At 39.5% G+C, this 23,027-nt stretch overlaps 1 protein-coding gene across 3 annotated transcripts in view; it reads right to left on the bottom strand.

Annotated features, from left to right (window-relative positions):
- The window catches only part of dclk1a (doublecortin-like kinase 1a), a 45,247-nt gene that overhangs the window by 6,000 nt on the left and 16,220 nt on the right, over window positions 1-23,027 (bottom strand). For 2 of the 3 annotated variants that reach the window (XM_044041622.1, XM_044041623.1), the window contains 6 exons: window positions 22,154-22,253; window positions 18,014-18,121; window positions 9,514-9,608; window positions 2,010-2,091; window positions 913-1,085; window positions 674-793 (listed from right to left, as the gene is read on the bottom strand). In XM_044041622.1, coding sequence (XP_043897557.1) covers window positions 674-793; window positions 913-1,085; window positions 2,010-2,091; window positions 9,514-9,608; window positions 18,014-18,121; window positions 22,154-22,253 — 678 coding nt within the window. Of the gene's footprint in view, window positions 1-673; window positions 794-912; window positions 1,086-2,009; window positions 2,092-9,513; window positions 9,609-11,390; window positions 11,540-18,013; window positions 18,122-22,153; window positions 22,254-23,027 lie in introns of those variants that run through there. The other variant, XM_044041624.1, reaches the window with a different exon arrangement.

Below are 23,027 nucleotides of genomic sequence, written 5' to 3'. Positions count from 1 at the left end.
CGATGACGATAGAGCACAGAAGCTTCATATCCTTTTGTCAGGTCGTTCTAATTTCATAATGAAGTCATTATTCATACCGTATGATGACGAATGAGTGGTTAATAGAAACAAAATGTCGTCTAAGTTTCTGCATTATTCTGTCAGAACAGTCTTTTGGGGATAAAGAGAACTCACTCACGAACTGGGATCTGTCTTTTAATCAGTAATGTTGTCTATTATAGTAGCTTATAAAAAATAAGTAAATAAAACCACATGAATTCTGAGATTAAAGTCCTAATTCTGAGATTAAAGAAAAAGTCATAATTCTGAGATTAAAGAAAAATCATATACTTTTGTCAGGTCATTCTAATTTCATAATGAAGTTATTATTCATAACGTATGATGATAAAAGACTGGTTAATGGAATCAAAATGTCGTCTAAGTTTCTGCATTATTCTGTGATAATAGTCGTGATAATAGTCGTTAATAAAATGCATTTTTTAAATTGTGCATGATGACATTTTCTTCATTATGTCACTCATCAGATGACATGAGTGACAGTAAATGCCCGGGAAGCAATGGGTGTTGGGTACCTTGTGTAGCCACGGGCTGCTATGAGAATTGAACCTCTGACATTCCTGCTCCTATGAAGAATACTCAAGGTAATAAAGAGGTCGTTTTAATATACACGCACCTTAACGAGCTCCATGACCAGATAAAGTTCACTGTAAGTGTCCACCTCCTCTATGAGCAGCACGATGTTGGGATGTTTGACCCTGCGGAGAATGGCCACCTCATTCTGGATCATGTGTTCCTGGGGAAAAAAAAAAAAATTCAATGAAAGAAATATTTTCTTCAAGAGTTACTTTAAATGAATTATTTAAATGAAGTAAACACAGTGTGGGGCGAGTCTAGCATCAGTATCACGTTTACCTTGCCTCTGCATTTCCCCTTGTTGATGATCTTCAGAGCGTACTCCCGCCCCGTGGAGTGCTCCACACACTCTCTGACCACGGCGAAGTTGCCGTCGCCCAGCGTGCGTCCCACCTTGTAGCGTTCCGATATGTAGGGCGGCACAGCTGGAACCTCGTCCACCAGAACCTCAGCTGTAGGAAGCAAGAAGCAGCAAGCAGGGAGCAGGAAGAGGGACATTTTGAGCAGCTGAGACTGATAAGAACTGACACAGTTTACACAGTAGTGACAAGAAGGTCCAGTATGAAACAGTTATGGCAGAATGTTTTATATGGCACCCATTAATATGTTTGTATAAGAGGATAAATTCTTCAAAAAACAAGTTTATCCTTTAGGGAACGGACCTTGAAGCCTGTTTTTCTCATGAAGTGTAATACACTGGCGTCTAAAGGGTTAAGAATCTCTCATCATAGTTTGGCAAACTCAGGGCCCCCAAAACAGCATATTGCATAGGCCCCCCCACAAAGCTAGGAATGGCCCTGCATAAGACTAAGCATGGTGGCCTCGCAGCAAAGATAGCTCTGTATTTTTACTTATATACTGCATAGTTAATCAAATGAAAAGACAGATTTGGGACATCTAACTGCTCATAAATATATACATATGTAAATTATAAGAGGGAATATTTAACTGGGGCTGGGATTATACAGGTGGCATTTTGTCACACGCTCAGTAAAGGTTAAACACTTTGACAAGGAGGGAAAGAAAATGTGGAATCAGGTGGTAAATCAAAATGCTAATGCGAAAAGAAAAAACAAAAATCAATGCAGTGATTGGAAGGTTCCCCGGCTTCTCTCTAAACAAATGTCACATTTATATTAATAACCCTGGCATTTCTTCCTGTTTTCTTTCATTTTCAGTTTAACGGCTCATAGCTTGCCAAACAAACAAAAAACTTATCATAATAACAGCACTTTCATTTGTCGTGTGACAGCGTATCACAGAGTCATCATAGAGCGGTGACACTGGGAGAGAGATGAGTGAGATTTAAATATCATGAGCCTGATTCAGACATGTATGATATTTTGCTTGATGCTTGCAACGTAAAGTTTCCTCACCTTCGGTAACAAGTCCGTCTCCATCTTCAACTGAGTTGGAAACTTTGGCAGAAGACAGAGAGGCAGAGGAACCCTGGGAGTCCTGCAGGAGTTGAGGGTTGGGGATTAGACAGAGAGCAGAGTGGTAAGAGGAAGGGTCATTTTAATCAGTAGTGTTGTCTATTATAGTATGGACGGAAGAGTATGAGGGCCACATGTAAAAAAAGTAATAACTAAACAATAATTCTGAGATTAAAGTCAGAATTCTGAGATTAAAGAAAAAGTCAGAATTCTGAGATTAAAGTTAGAATTCTGAGATTAAAGTCGGAATTTTGAGATTAAAGTTAGAGTTCTTAGAAAAAAGTTAGAGTTCTTAGAAAAAAGTCAGAATTCTAAGAAAAAAGTCAGAAGGCTGAGATTAAAGTCAGCATCGAAAAAAGGCAGAATTCTGAGAAAAAAGGCAGAATTACGACTTTAATCTCATAATTCATGCGGTTTTCTTTTTCTTTTGTCCCTCAAAACCAACACATTTCTTCCTGAAAACTGCCTCCATGTCTTTCTGTTGTGATGTACGTGAACACGCTCGCCTCAGCTCCTGAGCTGAATATAAACCAGACTCCATCCCTTTGACAGACGGATGAAAACTGCATCCCGGCAAACTCCTCTCCATTCACAGAATGCACTTCCTCTCTGCGTCTACACCTCCAGTCCACGAGTGAACATAACGACGACGATACTTAACAATGTGGGGTGTCGGTGATGCTAATAAATGCGCATGAATGCTATACCTTTCATTTACTCGGCTAAGTAGGGGATCATTAAGGGGGGAATTTAAGAGAGCGGCAGAGATGTGGCCTCTGCATCCGTCTGAAAACAAAAACTCATTACGGCCTCCACCTTGTAACCCTCCGTCTGGTTGTCATGGAAGCAATGTGGATGGAGAGAGAGGATGGAGTCCAGACTGTAAATGAGACTCTACCCCTCTCCCCTTCCTCTCTCCTCCTGTGTTCTTCTTTCCTGTCAACAGCTTTCAAATTCTATAAACGTATTTGTTCATTTATCTCCTTCATGTCAAATATCTGTCTTTCTCCTCTTCACATATTATCTGCTCAGACTTTCTTCTCCTGCCTTGCTATTTTTCCTTGAAGACAAAGAGTAAAAGACCTTTGGGATTTGGGAGATTTCCGGTACTCCAATAAATCCCACAGGCATTTTTTTTGGGCACATTTTCTTTCTACAATAAAAGCACAGACTCTTGACAGGTGTGAATTATTAACCAGTGAGTTTTGAAAGGTTAAACCCAGAGGGTGAGTGATCAAATCTCAGTAGTTGTATCAAGGAACAATATGTCATTTTATTTCTTTAAGCTATATTTCATCTTTTAAAATCGTGCAGCCTATAATGCAAGGTTGTTTTCCCAGTGTTTCTTTCACTCTGTATCTCAGAGAGGAAAAGGCCACCGATCGTAAACACCTTTGATGTGAAGACTATTTACAGAGCTGACCTGCTTTATAATCTCCACTGCTGTGATCTAAGAGACATTCGGATGAGTGTAGCAGTGAGTCAGGCACAATTTGATTTATGTAAGGTTGTTTTTTTTTTGTGCTGATGCTCATCTGGTAAATAGAAAACAAACTTAACCCTTAAGAGTTCTTTAAAAAAAACTTACTAATTTGTTCCTAGTGGCAGAAAATGTCACCTTCCCAAAAACTGCTGTAATAACATTACATATTAATATTTTTTACCACTTGAAATTAGTCAGTCTTTTAAAGCTACTTCAGCTTGAAATGCACATATCAAATATTAATAACATTTTGTTCAATTTTAACCCTTTAAAAGGATTTTAATGTTTACGAAACTCCACTGTTTTATTTAAAATAACAAAAAAACTACAATATTTTCCATTAAATACATTTAAAGGAGAATTTGATAATTATTATTAGGCCCTAAAATGGGTCAATGATTGGCAGAAATATTGGTATTGATGCATTGTTATTTTTATTTTTTCACAATATCAGATTTAAATTTTTTTTACTAATTTGTTCCTAGCGGCAGAAAATGTCACCTTCCCAAAAAACTGCTGCAAAATAAACAATTTTTCCACTTAAATGAGATCTTTTCAAGCTACTTCAGCTTGAAGTATATCAAATTTTTATATATTTTTTAAATTTTAACCCATTAATACCCACTGACCCTCTACTCTTTTATCTCTCTAATCCCAACTCGCCACGAGTGTTCACTCCCCTCGTCGACCTTTATCACACAGCACCGTTGTTTATACTCGTCCTTCCCATTCTGAACTCTTCCTGCCACCAAGGGAAACAAAATACTGTTGCTATGGAAACTGCTCAGAGAGAGAGAGAGGAGAAGAAGAGAGAAAGGCAGCTTATGAGAGGTCTGCAGCCTATATATGGCCATTTCCTGTCTGCGCGCTGGGAGGCAGGGCTCAACCTTCGATGAACATTGTGTCTCTTTGCCGTGTGAAGAGCTGCGAGACAGATGGAGTGACAGACAGTCAGAATGAGACAGAGACAGACAGAGAGAGACAGAGGCGGAGAGCGGGAAATGAAGGAGTTGTTTATATTGATTATGAGATTTGACAGCAACTATCTTGTTATTACGTGACCATCAGGCTCTCTCTCTCTGCCTCCCTCCCTTTTTGCACAACACACCATTTTCCCACTTTCTGGTTGTGACTCACGCCACTAAAAAAGCTGGAGCCCCGCAAGGGCAACACTCAGTGGCCGAATACTGATAAGTGTTATTTAAACAGGACGTCCGCGGTTGACCTTAAACGTGGAGCATCATCTGAGTTTTGTTTTGCTGGTCTGTCTATGGTAGAATTTACATAACTGAGCTAAGACTAATGTTAGATTTGTCCTCAGTGCTCCGGGTTTGAATCTGATTATGCTTCCTAAAGCCGCCTTTCTCTCCATCCCCTAAGCTGAGTGAGCTTTTTTTTCTCCCTCCCTCCCTCCCTCCCTCCCAGCAGCATCTCTGTCACTGTCATGCAATATCAAGTGGAAGCAGGGTTTTATTGGTGTTTGCTTCTGTGCAACAGCCTAATAAGATCTGATAGAAACGGGTGTTTTGTTTTTGCATCAAATTCCGTCTCTCGTAAGAATGAATACAGGATATAGAATTTCTCTGGCACTTACTTTGGTGTCTCGTCAAGACAGGAAATCTATTTCACTCTGATCTGAAGAGATAACAGTGTTTGGGGTTATTCGGGCTTTATGTTCCAACAGATGGACGTTGGGCTTTTCAATCACAGGATTCCTGCAAGACGTTTGATTAAAGGATTAAGGGGAAATTAAAAAGTAAAAAAAAAGGAAGCGAAAGAACAGAAGCAATAAAGGGGAGATTAAAGCACCAGTTTGTGTCGTTACGTCTGCTCTGCTGCATACAGGAAGCAAAATCATCCAAGATAAACATGTAAATAAAAGGGAATCATAATCATAATTACTCACCATTTACTGAACATTATGAGCATGAGGTGTGTCTGTATATGGAAAAACACACATTAATGAATGCAAATGAAGCGTGAGAATAAACAAACAAACAAACAAAAAAACACAAAATGAAAATGAAAATGAAATGTCAATGATTTTAATTGAAATGAATACATGAGACATGGAAAATACAAAGAAAAACAAATGAGCCACTGAGATCTGGCAGCCAGACATGAGAAATCACAACAGCTGACACACCAGATTATCAAATATAATATTACACCGACACATTTCATATTTACACATCTTTTACGCGGTGCAACTGATATTTGGATTCAAAGAAAACGTGTAAATACGAAGTGAATCGGAATAATTTAAAACACTCATTACACTTTCCCCATTTCCTTATGTGCCGCCGCCGCCACAGCAGCAGCAGCAGCAGCAGCAGCAGCAGCAGCAGCAGCAGCAGCAAGTCTCTCTTTGGCAAGTCACGAGGAACAAAAAGTGAACAAGCCATCTAACAACGACATGCGCTCAACAAACACAGCCTCAGCGACGACGAGACAAAACAGTTAACAAGTTCATAAGACACACATTCTTCCTCAGTCTGCTGTCTTTCTCTCTCTCTCTGTCTCTCTCTCTCTTTCACACACACACACATACACATAATTTAATTATGAATCACCAAACACAAAATATGGACAATAAAAAAATGAGAGATGGAGCATGCAAATCAACAGAGTGTGGACATGAAATGAATCCATGCGGAGGATATGGGTGATTGTTCTGTCTTTCCATTTCTCCTATTGTTGACAAATAACATGTGCTTCTGTCCCTCCGTCTGTCGGTCACTTCTCTCTGTGTATTCATATTTTAAAAGTGTATTTTCTCATGTGTATGCTTATCTGAACCCACCATGTGCTTGAGTAGCCGGTGTATAGCAGTAGCAGATATATATATATATATATATATATATATATATATGTATTTATATATATATATATATATGTATTTATATGCAAAATAGAAAAGGTGGAGCGGACTTGAGGAAAGTGATCATGAAAATGTACAAAGGATGGATGAGGAGGAGGAGATGGGGACAGGGAATGTTATGCATTCATGAATGTACTGTAGACCCTCGTGCTTTCAATCGCTAATTCATAAAAAAATGGGTCACACTCACACTGCTCCAGGCGGTGGTCGCATAAAAAAAAAAAAAAAAGTTGCACAGATGGGCAAATTCTTAAGTATTTCACACACAAGAGTGAGTGCACTGGCATTTTATGTGCCACGTTAACTTATATCTGTAATTTCTGCTCAGGGAAAATATAGGTTATGATGGCGATGAAGGGAAAAAGTGCCCCGTAAGTGTTTAAATGTGGGGTCCAGAGAGCAGCAGTGTAGGTCACGGAGGCTTCCCTGTGGAAAGCTTGAGTTTCAAAAAGAGAGATTTTGGCTGTTTTTAAACCGCTTATATTTTTATATGTATATATATATATATATATATATATATATATACATATATATACACATACACATATATATATGTCTGAGTGAGTTAGGCACAATGGTGGAACAACAGGATTTGACCTTGAGTGTTCTATGGTTGTTCATGCATGTTTACACACAGGAGACGTGGCTTGAGGGAGTTTAATTGATCCCTCTGATAGTTAATACTCTATTTTACATGGGTAGGAGAAATGTGGGGAGTATGGGTGAGTAAGTGAGACAGGAATTAGAAGCTGCCAGGGAAGGGAAAAGGAGGACAGAAGGAGGATAGAAGAAGTTGCTAAGAGAGCGGATAGAAGAGAAGTAAGAAGTGCGGGAGAGAATTACAGTGTAATATAGCTGAAGAGTGAGAGGCAGCGGAGTGGAGAGGAGAGCAGAGGAGAGATAATGGGCTTGTGTGACTTCCTCCCTTCCCTTTCCTTCACACCAAGCCACTGCGAGCTTAGTATGGAGCATGTGAGGAGTATAAAGCATAGAATTATCTCTGGCTCGAGAAACACACACACACTCTCGGCTCATCGTCGTGTAAAACTAGAATTTAAACGCTCGCACGTCGAGGTCAGAGCGGCATGACACGGACAATTTGTCACGCCAGTGTGGCGTCATGTGGAAACTGTGCCGTCTTCAATTAATCTTTACTTTTACATAATCTTGAATAATGACTTTACGGAGACTTAGAGAACGAGGGTTAGGATCGACGGTGACCCACTTCCGTCACACGGGGTGACTGTGGAAGCTCCAGTGCACCTCAACCCAAATTGGATGATGTGCCCCTGTTAATCTGCTATGCTGACTGTAGTGTGTACATGGTCTCCCACACACACACACACACAAATAATTAACAACCACTTTGGGGTCCTATTAAAAGATATTGACCTGCACAGTCTCGCTTCCACTGCCCTAGAATGAGCTTTGCATGCCTGCACCAAGAAACTGCTAAATAATTAGAAAATAAATCAAAGCTACACCAACACTGACACACACACATATAGGGGTTTTTCATTTTCCAGTCAGTGAGATGCAGATGGGCGTCCGTATGAATTCATTACACTTTCATATGCTGTCTGCTGCCTGTGAGAAGAGCGGAGCGTGAGAGTGTGAGTGTTTGTTTGCAACACAGAGAGAGACAGAGACAGAGAAGGAAACTACATCAGCTACAAGCTCAGGAGCTCCGGTACGTTTAAAGAGCGGCAGGTAGAACTGAGGCCTGATATTAAAAGCTCACCATCATCGCTGTCAAGGCCTGGATTAACACGCACACAATCTCTCGCAGACAAAAAACGCAAATACCCTGCGCATGAACTCATCGTCTCTAATGTGCAATTCAAGGTTGTTGGGTTTTTTTCCCGTTTGGACTTGCATGCTCCCGCTCTGCACACACTATTTCCTCTGCAGTAACTACAAGGTTTACAGTTTAAACAGTGAGTTTGCATCATCATCCTCGACCGTCAGCGACAGGAAACACATTTTTAGTATGTTTTTTTAAACCCAGACCAATGGCTCGCTGCAATTAAATGTTGCTCGACCTTTCACTCGCACACAAACACACACAACATGACGTGGAACCAAATGACACAACACAATAAAAAAAGGGGTCAGATTTGATCAGTAATAGTTAGGTCTTATGTTAAAGGTCGGGTGGGAGATCATTTTCTGGAGCATTGGTTACAACTAATTAACAATTAATTTAATTAATTAATTAATGGTTTTTGAATTCCTCTTTGTGCACTCATTGTGCATGCTCAGAAGACAGTGCCAAAGCTTATGCTAGCTCGCTAAAATCCATCGAGACAGTTGCAGCAACGACATGGCAGAAAAGAAAAGGTGCAAACGAGAGAAAAGCTACTGCCAAGAAAAAGGGCTGATGCAGAACGAAGACCAGAGTGAACGATGGACGACAGAAAGTGCTGCAAAATGATGCTAGCTGTTTCTACTGGACCGGTAGGTTAACTTTACGTCTTTGTTGTTTTTCGGCATCAAACAAGTATCCAAAGATAAGTTAGTGTCACCGAAAAGTACCGAAAGTTAGCAATGCTGGAAGTCTGAAGAACGAGGATTGGACCTTTGAATTCATAACTGTTTTTCCAGGATCTCCCAACCCGACCTTTAAACATGCAACAAAAACACCGCCTGGTGGCTAAATAGGTGATTGGAGCACAAAGCCAATCATTGATCAGATATTGCACAAAATGACCGTAGCATCATTCAGACAGAGTTCTCCTTGAGGAACGAAGGAGCTCTACATCACGAGAAAAAACTGTGGGAATTTTTGTCCTAAATCAACACGGGATAAAAGTTGTGACATCATAACATGAGCCTGCCATGCTTGGATTTTCCAGAGAACTACTACACAAGGTCACACTACAGTACAGATGCTTGGGGGGACGCCGCGGCTCCTTCGTATTCTAAAAACTCTAAAAAGATGTAGCTGGTCTGTGCTCGGTCACAGCTTTGTCCTTTTCCTGAGAACATACAGTAGAGGGGGGACGTGTTATAGACGCTGTGTCTTTAAATGCTATGGGTGGTTGTATGTATATGTGTGTGCGTGCGTGTTCTTGCGTTACCCTGCGTTGGCTGAGGCTGCCTGGGCTTGGTGGGGAGGGGCTGGGAGACTTTCCCGAGTGAGGAGTGGAGAGCTGACTGGCCGGCGTCCCATTCACTACAAGTAGAGGAAATGGAGAGAGAAGAAAATTATTGAAAAAGATTATCCTTTCAGTGTGAAATCATATTTTCTAGAACAGTTATATTTCTGGGTGTCTGGCAGCAGCCGACACCTCCGCCCTCCACCGTGCATCCATTCACATGTGTGAGGCAGAGGCAGAAGAGGAGGAGGAGGAGGACGGGAGCAGTGCAACTGTCGCCTAAATGCATTAACCTGTTGTTCGTCAAACACACATGAGCAGCTTATAATTACAGCATGTCCTTGGCTTCTCGTGCATGGCTGGGAGTGAGCATATAAAAAAACCCACAACACACACACACAGGCTGTCCTCATTTTCACCCTGCCTCCCATGAAATAAAAAAAAACAAAACACACACTTGTGACCTGAGCTCGGGCTTAGATTTCCACAGCTGCAGCACAGCACAGAAACCCAGCGGCAGCATCACCTCACGGTTTAACAAGAACATCAGATTAATCAACACAGCAGAAACAAAGCACACACACACAAACAAACACGACCTTGTCTGCACTGGGACTAGAGGCAGAACCTCATTTCTGAGTTATTTAAGGTTAGATTTGTGTTAAGCTTTTAACTGGTTATGGTAAAGGTCAGTGCCGAGTCCTAACTGTGCAAACCTGTGTGTTTGTCTCTTTAAGAGCTTTCCTCAAGTCCTCAAAGACACCAAAACCTGATCCTAATGAGCTGAGTCAAGTTTGGGGCCAAGATTTGAGTCGTGGTTATGTTTGAGGTTGAGGTTAGGCATCAATATGGATAATACTTTGGTTAGGATGTCAAAATGTCACTTCTTAAAAGGATAGGATGCTTGAACCTGTGTGTGTGTGTGTGTGGCTTCCATGCAGAAGCGAGACAGCATCACTCAGCTGCTCACCCAAATGAGCCCGTTTATCATTTTGACTGCAGACCAGGGCCATTTTCCCCCCAGCAGCAAAGACACTGCCTCACCTCAAGTAAACTCACCGCTGCCCTGACTGAACTGCAGGTCCACCAAAAAGCAGTGGTAGGTAAATAAATAAATAAATAAATAAAGATCATCCAGGTATAATCCTCACACAGAGATTGCATGCAATCTAAATGAAAGAAGATGAGTATGTTTTGCCACTAACCAGCCTTTTGTTATTTTTTCATTATTTCATATTTTTCTTGCAAATACTTCACAAACCACATGGTCACTGACAATAAAAAAAACCTTTAGCTGCATTAAAACAAACATTTATTTAAATGAGGAGAGCCTTGCCTTCTTTGATGCAACAAAAAAAATCCTATCTTCTACTGTGTTGTGTTTATTACCCTGCAGAGATCAATTCACTTTTTACTGAAAAGATAAAAGAAAACAGATGTAACATTGCACCGACAACATCAAATAAATCTGTTTTATTTAACAGAAAAATAAATAAATAAAAAGCCCCTTCTGCGTGCCAAATCACGAACACAATTCATTGATGAAATTCAGACACCGGCATCAGCGTTACGCACACGGACAGACACTCCTCCCGCCTGGTTACACAACGATAGACATTAACATCTAAAACAATAATATATATATATATATATAATATATATATATATCTACATGTCTAAGAATAATGTGCTACAGAATAACCTGAGTACGGACTGTCAGTGACTGTGCCTACAGGGAAAGGATGAAGTTTACGCAGCTGGATGAAGCACAAATAACGGCAATAAACGCCGTTCTTCACTGTGTAACATGGTACAGTAAAAGGAGAATGTAACGATGTCGCGCTCCTCGGTTCTCTTACCTTCCACTTCCAGCATGACGGAAAACACAGTGATAATCCAAAAGAAAGGGATTTAATTATTTATTTATTTATCTTAAAAAGACGGTAATAGTAATGATTATAAGAATAAAGAGGAGGAGGAGGAGAAGAGCAGTGACTGTGATGGAGCTCCGTGTCAGTGTGATAGTAAAGTGAAGTGAATGAGAGAGAAAAGGCAGCGGTGGAAGCTGCGCGCGCACTCACACTGTGACGCGCGCCAGGGAGAGAGAAAGAGAGAGGGAGGGGGGAGGGGGGAGAGAGAGAGATATGGAATGATATTGGTTGCATGAGGTACTGACACGATAGCGCTTTTAATATTTAATCAGAATAACCAGGATACAAACATACACTTGCAGATACCAGTGATTCAGTAAATGTAGCCTTCCTTTGTGACATGGAACTATAATCTCCCACATTTACATTTATTCTTCTGTTTTAAGAACTCAAATTCATTATGAGCTCATCCAACAAATCATATATTGTCTAATAATCAAAAAGAAGTTGCCAACATGTTGCTACATATATATGAAGTGTAATGAAATCTTGTAAGGAAAAACTTGTTATACATAAATGTAGGGTTTCTCCTCACTTCACTGCAAATTTGAAGATTTTATATATATATTAAGACCCTCAAGAGCATTGAGTGGACAAAACTGAATATTTATCATATTCTCTTTGTGAAGGACTTTGTTTTTTGTTGGATTGTTATTGCTCTTCTCTTTTCTGTTTTGTTTTCTACAGAAGAAGATTAGGGCCACATATGAATCTGTTCAGAAACATTTTAAAAATAATCGTAGTTGTCTTTTTTCAATAATTTGTACGATTTTAAGTTTTTTGTAATATTTTCCAGTCATCCAATAGTTTTAACAGTATCTGTTATACACAACACAGAGCTGATGTTCTATATATATGTTCGATATATTTGTTAGTCAAAAAAATCAGTAATTCAAAAAGACGTCACCTTTAGCCTTCATGTGTATGAGGTTTGTTATTTGTATATATTTATTATAATCTATAATAATCTAATAAATTAAGTCTCCAATCTCAAATTCCAGTTTAAAATATCTACAAATAGTCATAACTGAAGTTCAAGATATCTTTAATTATCCTCAATTGAAGATATCGATATTGTCCTTTTAAGATATCTTGAATTGAGTGTCAGATACCCATAAAGACGTTGTTGTAGAAATCTGACATGGGAATCAGAGATTCAGTTTCGGATAATAAAATATATTGAATTGTAGATATCTGTAAATAAAAACAACAACAAAAGTGACGTGATTCTGACTAGTAAAAACTGAATCACAGATAGGTGATTGAATGTTAAAAAGGCCCTGACATGACTCACTGAAAACATGGCTGCCGGTGACAGATTTTGTCACTTAACAAAAGCCACCTAAAAAAGTGTACACTTAAGTATAAGATACTTTAAGAATACTTGAATATTTGCTGCTTTTTCTTGCCCTGAGACAACTGGTAAATGAAGTTGGCGTCTCTTCATAAACTCTCACTCTCCCTGCACTGAAGTCCCGAGAGAAACTGGAGGATTTTACATCACCACTGATCCACTGCCGCCTAGCAGTACGTTCAGATGTGTTAGTATGTGAATGAGGTGTTTGAAATCAGCTTCATCTGGATTGACGTAAGCAACACAAATTCACCTGCAGTAGATCAGCTGCTCGCATGTCCATGTCCCCGCCCCCCCATCATCATAAACTGCGTATAAAAATAGACATTGTCTTTCAAGTTTGAAAGCTCATCATGAAGTGTGAATATACAGTAGCAACAAACCCACCACTTTTAAACAACATCCATCCTCTGGGGATCTCCAAATTTCTGGATACAATTCCAAAGCCAGTGGCTACAAATCCAACAAATACACTTACATGATAACACAATGTGGTGCCAACACTTTTGACTGTGGTAGCATTTGTTTGCATACTTTCCCGGAGAAAACAAACACATTTTGAATGATTCTTACATTCTTGTACACCTTATTTTAAAGCAGAAATAATAGTCAACATCTGGGCTTCAAAACTAATCATTACAGTGTTAAAAAAGGATCTGCACAGTGATACGACTGTGATGGGAAAACAACACCAACTGTGTTTCTATTGATCTCATATCGCGTTTACTTTCACTAGATTCTTTTCTTTCAACTCAATTTACAGCACTGAGGATCTGTGTTATTGCAAATCCCAGAACAATGGAGAGATGAGCGTTCAATCGACATCAACCGTGTTTTCTCCACACAGAGGTGCTTATCATGACAACGACACAAGAGGAAAAGTACCTGTGGTCTTTACTGGCATCTTTATACTCCTGCGTCTTTATGACACTCGATAAACACGATGTGTTTCTCCTGTAAAGTATCACGCATTATTTCACCAGTACTTGTGTATAAAAGAGACTGGAGGCATGTTATTATCTTGCCTTTGGTGCAAATAACTGAACTAAACTGCTCTAGGTTCTGTGTCACAGAACAGCTGCTTGTGGCTCTGTGGGCATCCTGGAGTTATTTGTGAGCTGCTGTGCAGTAGAATATTATTACTTTATGTATTAATTGGTATCAAAAGTAAATACATAATATATAAAATAGTCAGGTTCACAGATGTCAGGTCATATGTGCTGTGCTTTATCATCTGTTTTTCTCATAGAAATTGCCCGTTTATGGACATTGAGATAAAAAAAACTGCCAAACATTGAAAGTTATTCTGGAAAAATGGGCAAAAGCACTCACAGTATAATTTCTGGCTCTTTTATGGTTAAAATAAGCGGGAAAGAAAAGTCCAGACGGACATTTTGAGGTTCTTTTTATGCAACAAAAACTAATAGGAATCTACTCCATCCTCCACTGTGTCACGTTTATTACCGTAAAAAAAATCTAAAATTGCACCTACAACATCAAATACATGTGTTTTATTTCTCCCCTCAAAAAAGGCCTGTGTCAAAATGTTATTTTTGTCAAATGCCAGAGAAAACGCTGGCGACCTGTGCAGGGTGTGACCTCGCCTTTTGCCCTATGTCACCTGGGATTTGCACCAAAATGGCTGCTGTGCAAAGGGCCCATTGCAATAATATGTTACTGAATAACACGTTACTGCGCTCCACTGCCGCCCAGCATCGCTTTGACGTAAAGTCACAGCGACGCTGGTTGGCATCATGTGCCGTTCTGTTAATTTTAGCAGACGTGAGCAGAGAGAGAGACAGATGGCGGGTACAGAGAGTGAAACTATAATGTATGAGTGCAAATTGTTTTCTCACATTATTTGTGGGTCTGTGTGTGTCTGTGTGTGTGTACACAGAGACTAGGCCGGGGCTTGTGAGATCATCGGCGAGTGATGACAGTGTCGGGCTGACACACACGAGATCTCGCCCGCAAACACTCGCACAAACAAGACCCGAGAAAACATACTGTCACACTCGACCCTATGGATTTATTTCAATGTCTATTTGTTGCTCTGTTGAAATTGTAAAGAAAGATTTATTATTATTATTATTATTATTATAATTATTGTTGTTGTTGTCCTTGATGAGAAAAAAAAGTCAAGAGGTAATTTATGTGATAGGATTTAATAAGTTGGAATTCATAAGCGTATAATTATTCTCCGAGGCTGTGTTGGCCAAATGAAAAATGAATGTGGGGCTTTGAGGTTGTTTCAGGACACCTGAGAACCTGAAGGATATATTAAAACCCTGCCGCCACTGCTGCTGCTGCTGCTGCTGCTGCAAACACAGAGCTTTCTTATCTGCTGTCTATACTTCTCACTTCAACGCCAAGACCTGAGATAAACTGGTTTAGAATATAGCTGCAATTAATATGACTAAAATATTTAATAACCAGTATTCATCTGCAGAGTTATGACACATGTGACCCAGATTTCACTGTCATTTGTTTTATATGGATTTATAAAATGGCTGATATTTACCTCCGACTTTGAGCAGCATAATGAAATTATCTGGGGGGATGTGCAGGTTGTGATTAAAAGAAGGAATGGTTTGATTTCTGTAGTTATTATTTAACCCTTAAACACACTTTAACACTTTGCTTATTTTAACCATAAAAAGGGCAAGAAAATGACCCTGTGAGTAAGTGTTATTTACAATTTACTGCATGTTAAAATAGTGTATTAACAATTTAAAATGAAAAACCCGACATACTAACCTTTTACTTTTTTTTCATATTTTGGACATACTGCATTTTGACGAGATACTAACCTATGACTTTTTTTCACATTTTGGACGATATACTAATCTGTGACTCTTTTTTTCACATTTTGGACGAGATACTAACTCAGTGTTTCCCAACCCTGGTCCTCAGGGGACACTGCCCTGCATGTTTTAGATGTTGCCCTGCTCTAACACACCAGATTCAGATGAACAGCTCGTTACCAGTCTTCTGCAGCGCTTGATGACGAGCTGACCATCTGAATCAGGTGTTGAACATTGACGACATACTAACCTATGACTTCTTTCACATTTTGGACGAGATACAAATCTATGACTTTTTTTTTCAGATTTTGGAGGACATACAGTATTTACTGGGGTATGTTTCTCAGCTTTAAGAAACTGTTGCATAATTACGGTAATGCAAAGTGGGCTTGTGCAAACCTTGCAACATACATTGGCGGTGTGGTTTGCGCTCTCACTTAGTCTAGTTCCTCCATGGACTGAGTCAGTAAATTGCAATTTAAATGTAAGAAATTGCTTTGTGTTTGCACACAAATACGTCAACAGCTTCCCGGGATGGAATACATGTGATGATGTCGTCATGGCAACATGAGGCATCGCTGGAAGGGGAATTTCTCAGGAGTGGAAAAAAAAACCCAAAAAAACGCAGGCACCGTCTGACTCAGGAATCCAGGCGAGGACCGAGCGTCAGTCATCTCCACTGCAGGCCATTTTCACAGGAAGTCACTGCCATATTTGGTTGCCACAGACTATTGTGTCTACATGTTCCTGCTGTGCTATGTTTCCATGGCAACCCCCTCTCGCTCTCTCTCTTACACACAAACTAGTTTAACCTTCATTCCAAACAGTGTATGATGACTCACTTTTCTTTTTTTTATAACCTTTTGCCAAAGTTTTCCAGCCATAAACATCCAGAACTTTCTCCCTCTCACGGACTCTTTCACTCCAGCACCAGCTCAACCCAAAAACATGTAAACAAACACTGTTTTCTGTTGTCTGTAGCCGTTTCAAGGCATCTGCAAATAAAAGAGTGTCTGTATGTGCTCGAGTGATTAAACTGCAGTGGTTTTGTGGAATTACGTCTTTCGAGGGGAAGTTTGTCTAAGCCGCTTTAGCTTCTGAGTCATCGCCAGCCTGACATGTCACCGTGCACCCGAATCACAAAATACCACTGACAATGAAAAGTCAAGTGTGCTGTTGCATAACAGTGCCCCCACCACCCCACACTCACACACACTTCACCACTGCAAGCTGTGCAGTCAGATAAAGAACAACCTGGTAAAAAAAATAAATAAATAAAATAAAGTCCTCGGCCGCCGCAGCTTCAAGCCAGATTAATTGTTTGTCACACGCACACAAAGCTGGATCTAGCCAGTGATTTACTTGCTGTGCCTTCTGATGTAGAACAAGGTGTCTTTACTCTGTCAGTCTCAACAAGTCACAACAACATACAGTAACATGCACTGTCCCATAAAATAAACACAGTTAAAACAAAGACGTCAGTCTTTTAACTCCTTTAACACAGAGTGCATCGTAGACGACGACACATTACAGGGTTTCTGAAAGCTGAGAAGTTGCACGTCAAAGCCAACGTGTGGTCATTACGGTAATTTCACTTGCGCTGCTGCAGTAAGCCAGAGAGGAGAGTAGCTGGAAAAAACGCATGTACTGTTCAAATTTCAAATTATTTCTTCATTTTAAAGTATTTTAACATGCAGTAAATTGCAAATAACTACCAGACATTGAATGTTATTCTGGAAAAATGGGCAAAAGCACTTACTCACAGGACATTTTCTGGCCCTTTCTCCAGACAGACATTTTGAGTCTTAGGTGTTAAAGGGTTAAACATGATTTTGTCACTTGCTGTTGCCACAAAATCCTTTTTTTTCTTTGTCATTTTCTATGTATTATTATGCAGGTACTCCAACCCTTTTGCCACATTTGTTGGTTTCAGGTGAATAACGTCTTGTGGGTTGGCTGCAGGATTGCATCACTAACTCCTTTTATGTCCCCTTCCCCTCTCATCTTATCTCTCCCTCCTTCCTCTCTGCTTCCTTTCAAAAAAATAATTCTCATTTTCATATTCTGAATGCAAAGCGACACAGCTCACACTGCCAGACACTCCACAGAGCTCTGATTTCATTGCAGTGTTTATTCATACTGTTTTCATTTGCCGCGAGTCTGCAGCAGCACTGATTAAGTAATGAGCTAGAAAATACTACACAATCACAAGCGGAAGTATTGGGGCACAAACAACTCCTAAGTGGGTCCATTAGACCCGAGGAGATCTATGCACAAACGCACACACGGATGCAAAGTCGCTCGCACACTCGGAAAATACATTTCTTTTGCTTTGAACGGCCTCTTACAAAGAAATTCTAGTCACAAACTGAGAGGAAGAGGAGGCTTCTTACCACACACGGGGGATTTGCTGCATCTTGTTTGGACGACTGTCCTGGGGGAGCTTCGGCTCAGAGAGCCCGACATCTTTCCATAGGCCACCGACTTCATCATACGACACTCTGCAAATACACACGTGTCCAGAAACTGTTATTTATTCACACACTAATTGATCGATTGATTGATTGATCGATCTCTTTATTTCGAAACGATTAAAAATAGATGAACATTAATAAACAAATGAAGAAAAAATAAACAATAATAATAATAAAACAAAACAACAAATAAACAAAACAAAAAGAACAAAATGACACATACTTTTTAAAGTGGTCGGAGCAAAATGTTGCCTCTAAAGTTATAACCCCCCTCTCTCTGTCTTTGAACAGTTTTTGTATGTTTACAGGTCGCAGCTTATTTTTTGCTTTATATATTATTTGCGCAGTCTTAAATTCTACCAGCTCCTTAAACTTTAAGGTGTGTCATTTTAAAAACAGTATATTGGTGTGTTCATAATAACCTACATGGTTTACTATACGAACGGCTCTCAAATGCTCTCCAAAATAAAAAGACAACATGTGAGAAGGAACTAGTGACTGAAGTGTTTGGAGGACAAGGAATGACCTGAGGGCCACCGAGTGTCTAGTTTAGTCAGTCGGGAGTCGGTCAAGTGAAAAAATAGTCAAACTTTATGAGAAAAAGACACCAAAATAATAATATTTATGATGATATTTCACGTCATTTCAAAATAAAAGTGTTTGTTTTGATATGGACAGATAAAAAATCCCCAATATAAAACGTGAATCTATTAATTAAAAAAAAGAAAAGAAAAAAGAAACACTGTGGCCGGGCCACATGACATTGATTGGGGGGAGCCGCATGTGGCCTGTGAGCCGCCAGTTTGAGCACTCTGGGCTACAGAAATGACATTGATTTGATCTGATTTGAAGAAAACTAGTTTGCTCTTGCTGCTGGCACAGAGGACACACACTGTGTGTTACTGAGTGTTAACTGTTACATGACATTGTTTGACACATAAAAACCCAGAGTCTGTGAGATTTAAATGTATATTATTTGGTGTAGTAGCCAACAATTCTATGTCAACACATTGAAACTCACAATATTCGTCTTAGATATCGATATCGCAGCAATAATCTTGACTGATTTGGGTTGTGACGCCGGTCGGAACGAGGGTCTTTCTGCATGGAGTTTGCATGTTTCTCCTCGTGTGTGTGTGTGTGTGTGTGGATTTTTTTCCTCCCACAGTCCAAAAACATGCAGATTTGGGGATTAGGCAAACTGGACACTCTAAATTGACCGTAGGTTTGAGCGGATGAGAGGATGGTTGTCTGTCTTTATATGACCCATCCCATATGTCAGCTGAGATTGTCACCAGCGGATAAAGTGAGAGTGAATGAGGGATTTGGGTTGTAATTAATCCTTTGACCACTAGTTTGCTGCAAGCTCTCACCCTCTCCATCCACATTAAAAGCTTTATTTTTTTGATGCATATAAAACTGTATTTTATGATGATAAGTATCATAACCCCTGTATTAGAACATGTATCCTATAGCAGGATTCTTGCAAAAACACATCCCTTATGTATATTATGTGTTTGACACCAAACCACTGACAAATGCACTTTAAAACACTATTTCTGCTGCTATACCAAACAAGATCCATTTCAGTTCTCTCTATTTTCTTCTTATATTTCTAATTTTGTAAATATTACTATATAACTATTTCGGTTTGTCGTATATTTAAGATCTGCTCCGAAGCCAAGAGCTACTGCACAAAATTCCGTTACGCGCAATCAACAATTCTTGATTCTTGAATTAGCAAAGCTGTATTTGGGTTTACACCTCAGGTTCTGACCCTCTCTGGTTTTTCTGGCTGCAGGTCTCATATTCACAGACACAGTCGCGATAAATGAGTTATGTTATGCGCTTACATCCTGAAAACTTCTGCTCATTAGCACAGCCCCCTTTACAGCTCATTACCATTTAACACCAGTGGGAGGAAAGATTATACACAGTCTGACATGTGTACATGTCTTTATTTGCATGTGTGTGTGTGTGTGTGTATAAGTATGTCAGGCTTGTCTATGTGCATTTGTGTGTTTTGTGTTGCCCACTGAGTAATGTACAACTCAGAGAGTTAACATGATGACACTGTGCCAGAGCTGAGGCGGAGAGGCGATAATTATAGTGATGCTGAGAGGAGGGAAAAGGTGTCTGCAGCTCCGACTCTCGACCGTGTCTCTCTCTGTCCCATGTGTCGCTCTGCTCCCGTGTCTGTCTGCTTCTGCCTTTTGTGCTTCTTTCGCCCTCTCTCTCTGTGCTCCAAGACGTGAGTAGGTGTCAAAGCCTGCTCTCTGTCCACTGAGAGGAGGAGAACTATGCTGTGTAAGTGTGTGTTTCTGTATTATTTCGTGTTGTTGTCCATATGTTCTGTAACTATAGTCTCCACAATGTGTGAACATCCATTATCAATCTATTATTAGTTATAATAAGCTGGGAGTCAGTGTCATTTTCTACCACTTTCTTTCTTTATTATTATTATTGTTATAATAAAGTCCATTAAAGTCCATGTTTTTCACCGTCCCCTCCAAATTACCGCAACTACGCCACAGTTTGTCCTGTCGTAAAAAATCCACCAGTTTCTGAAAGCTGAGAAGTTGCGCGGTTATTACGGTAATTTTACTGACACCAGCGAATCAGCATCTTTGTCACCAGAGAGGAGAGTAGGTGTGGAAAAACGCCTGTACATAAGTTTAGAGCTGCAACTAAGGGCTATTTTCACCATCGATTAATCTGTTGATTATATTCTCCAAACGATTAATCGAGTCATCGTTTGGTCCATAAAATGTCAGACAACGTTAAATAATAACGTTAATCAGTAATTGTCAATTCTAGAACCAAAATGATTCAATTTTTAATGATTTCTTTGAATCATTAACTTTGAATCAGAAACTAGAAAATATTCACATTTAAGAAGCTGAAAAATCATAGAAACTAGAAAATATTCACATTTAAGAGGCTGAAAAATCACAGAAACTACAAAATATTAAAATTTAAGAAGCTGAAACATTCGGAAATCTGGTTTTAATAATGAAAAAAGCTTTAAACCAATTAATCGATTATCAAAATAGTTAAATAATCGATTAATTATTCTACATACTGTATGTTTTTTTGGACATTGAGACAAAACCTCAAAATAAAAAACATTTTAAATATGTTTTACGCTGTTCAAAGCTTGAGTTTAACACGTTAAGTCTAGTGTCCGAGAACAACTTTTTGTTTTTCTTCATTTTAAATTGTTAAAACACTATTTTAACATGCTGTAAACTGTAACTAACTGCCAGACTATGAAAGTTATTCTGGAAAAACGGGCAAAAAGCACTTCACTCACAAGACATTTTCTGGGTAAAATAAACAAGAGACGGACATTTTGAGGCTGAGGCGTTAAAGGGTTAATGCTACAGCAAACCACTGATGCTAAGCAGAAAATCATCAATGACTAATGAACCTGCAGATTCCCTCATATTTGAAGGCCTTCTCACATGTGGATTGGTCTTTTCATGGTCTTATAGAAGACAGAAAATCAGTGCCAAAGGGAAAACTGCTTAATGGAAGCAGCTCACTTATTATAATTTGCAAATGAAAGGAAAAGAGCAAGAGGACAGGGGAGAGGCGGAAAAACAGATAATGGGAGGCAAAAATGGGTGAGGAGCTGGGCTTCTGTGACCCAGGTGTGATAGATATTATCAATTAGATGAGGGGATGGGGGGGCAAATGATTGAAAAATCCTTTTGAACAAAAGCCCCATGCACACTCATTTGTGTAGAGGAGAGACAGAAAGAGAGATGAGAGGATGAGAATGCAGATTAGGGAGAGAGAGGCTCTCCTGTGCCAGTGATGCAGGAGAAGAGCAAGACAGAGAGCAAAACACAGGTGGGTGAAGTGAGGACAACACGAATCCTCAGTAAACAACGAAGCAGACGAGGAGCAGTGAGACAACAGGACAGACGCTGGCTTAAGTATCGCAGGGATGAGGAGAGGAGTACATTTCATTTCACATTCGGTGGTTGTTTTTATTTTTGTGTACAATAAAGATATTTGTGATTTTATAAACTAATGTACAAGATGTCAACACACCTGTCTCGTCCAGCATCAAATCATCCTGGTAGCGGAACTTCTCGGGTCCACACGCAACAAAAATGTCTTCATCGCCGAAGAAGTCCTGCAGACATGACACCTGGAAACAAAGAGACACATATGATGAGTTCAGTGACTAATGACTAATTTATATTCACTGATTATGAATATTTTTTTTGCTTCTAAAGGGATGTTGAAGAATTTGAAGAAATAGTGAATTGTGCTTTTCACCTTCTTATTAGATAGAAAAGAAATACATCTCAAAGTCTGCATAATGAATAAATATTTTATTCCTACATATCAAACCTTTGTTCTTTGTTCAAGGCCCTTTGAGCATCTACTTCTCTGAATTCTACATCATACATTTTGAAAGTTATTCTGGGAAAAATGGGAAAAAGCACATTTTCTGGCCCTTTTATGGTTAAAATAAGTCAAAAGTCTTTCTGACTCCTTACTGTGAGGCTACAGACGTGTACTTTTAAAATTACAACAGAATACTAACTGTTTTCTTTTCCCATTCACTCCGTCATAAGTTCTCCCACAATTCTAATCTGTAAACTAACCTGGGAAGAAGTCTCCGCAATAACATGCTTAAAATGACAAATTGGCTAAGCTGCTGTTCATTATTATTTTGTATTTGATTTCGTCGACAGCCGATTCCCCCGTCTGATCCAAACTCGGCACGACATACACAAATAACTTTAATTACACCCCCACAGGCCACGAGCATCACACTCAAATTCCAGGCCATCAATATCATCTCAAATTATACTTCACCTTAGGCAGAAAAGGATTTCACATGAAGACAATAGTTAATTCGTCCACTGTGACAAATCTCCCGCTACACAAAACCTAATTAAGAGCTGTTAGAGTT

The sequence above is a fragment of the Solea senegalensis genome, linkage group LG13, assembly GCF_019176455.1.
Source record: "Solea senegalensis isolate Sse05_10M linkage group LG13, IFAPA_SoseM_1, whole genome shotgun sequence".
Lineage (NCBI taxonomy): Eukaryota > Metazoa > Chordata > Actinopteri > Pleuronectiformes > Soleidae > Solea > Solea senegalensis.
Note: the sequence above shows the minus strand (reverse complement) of the source record. Positions and strands in the feature narration are given on the sequence as shown.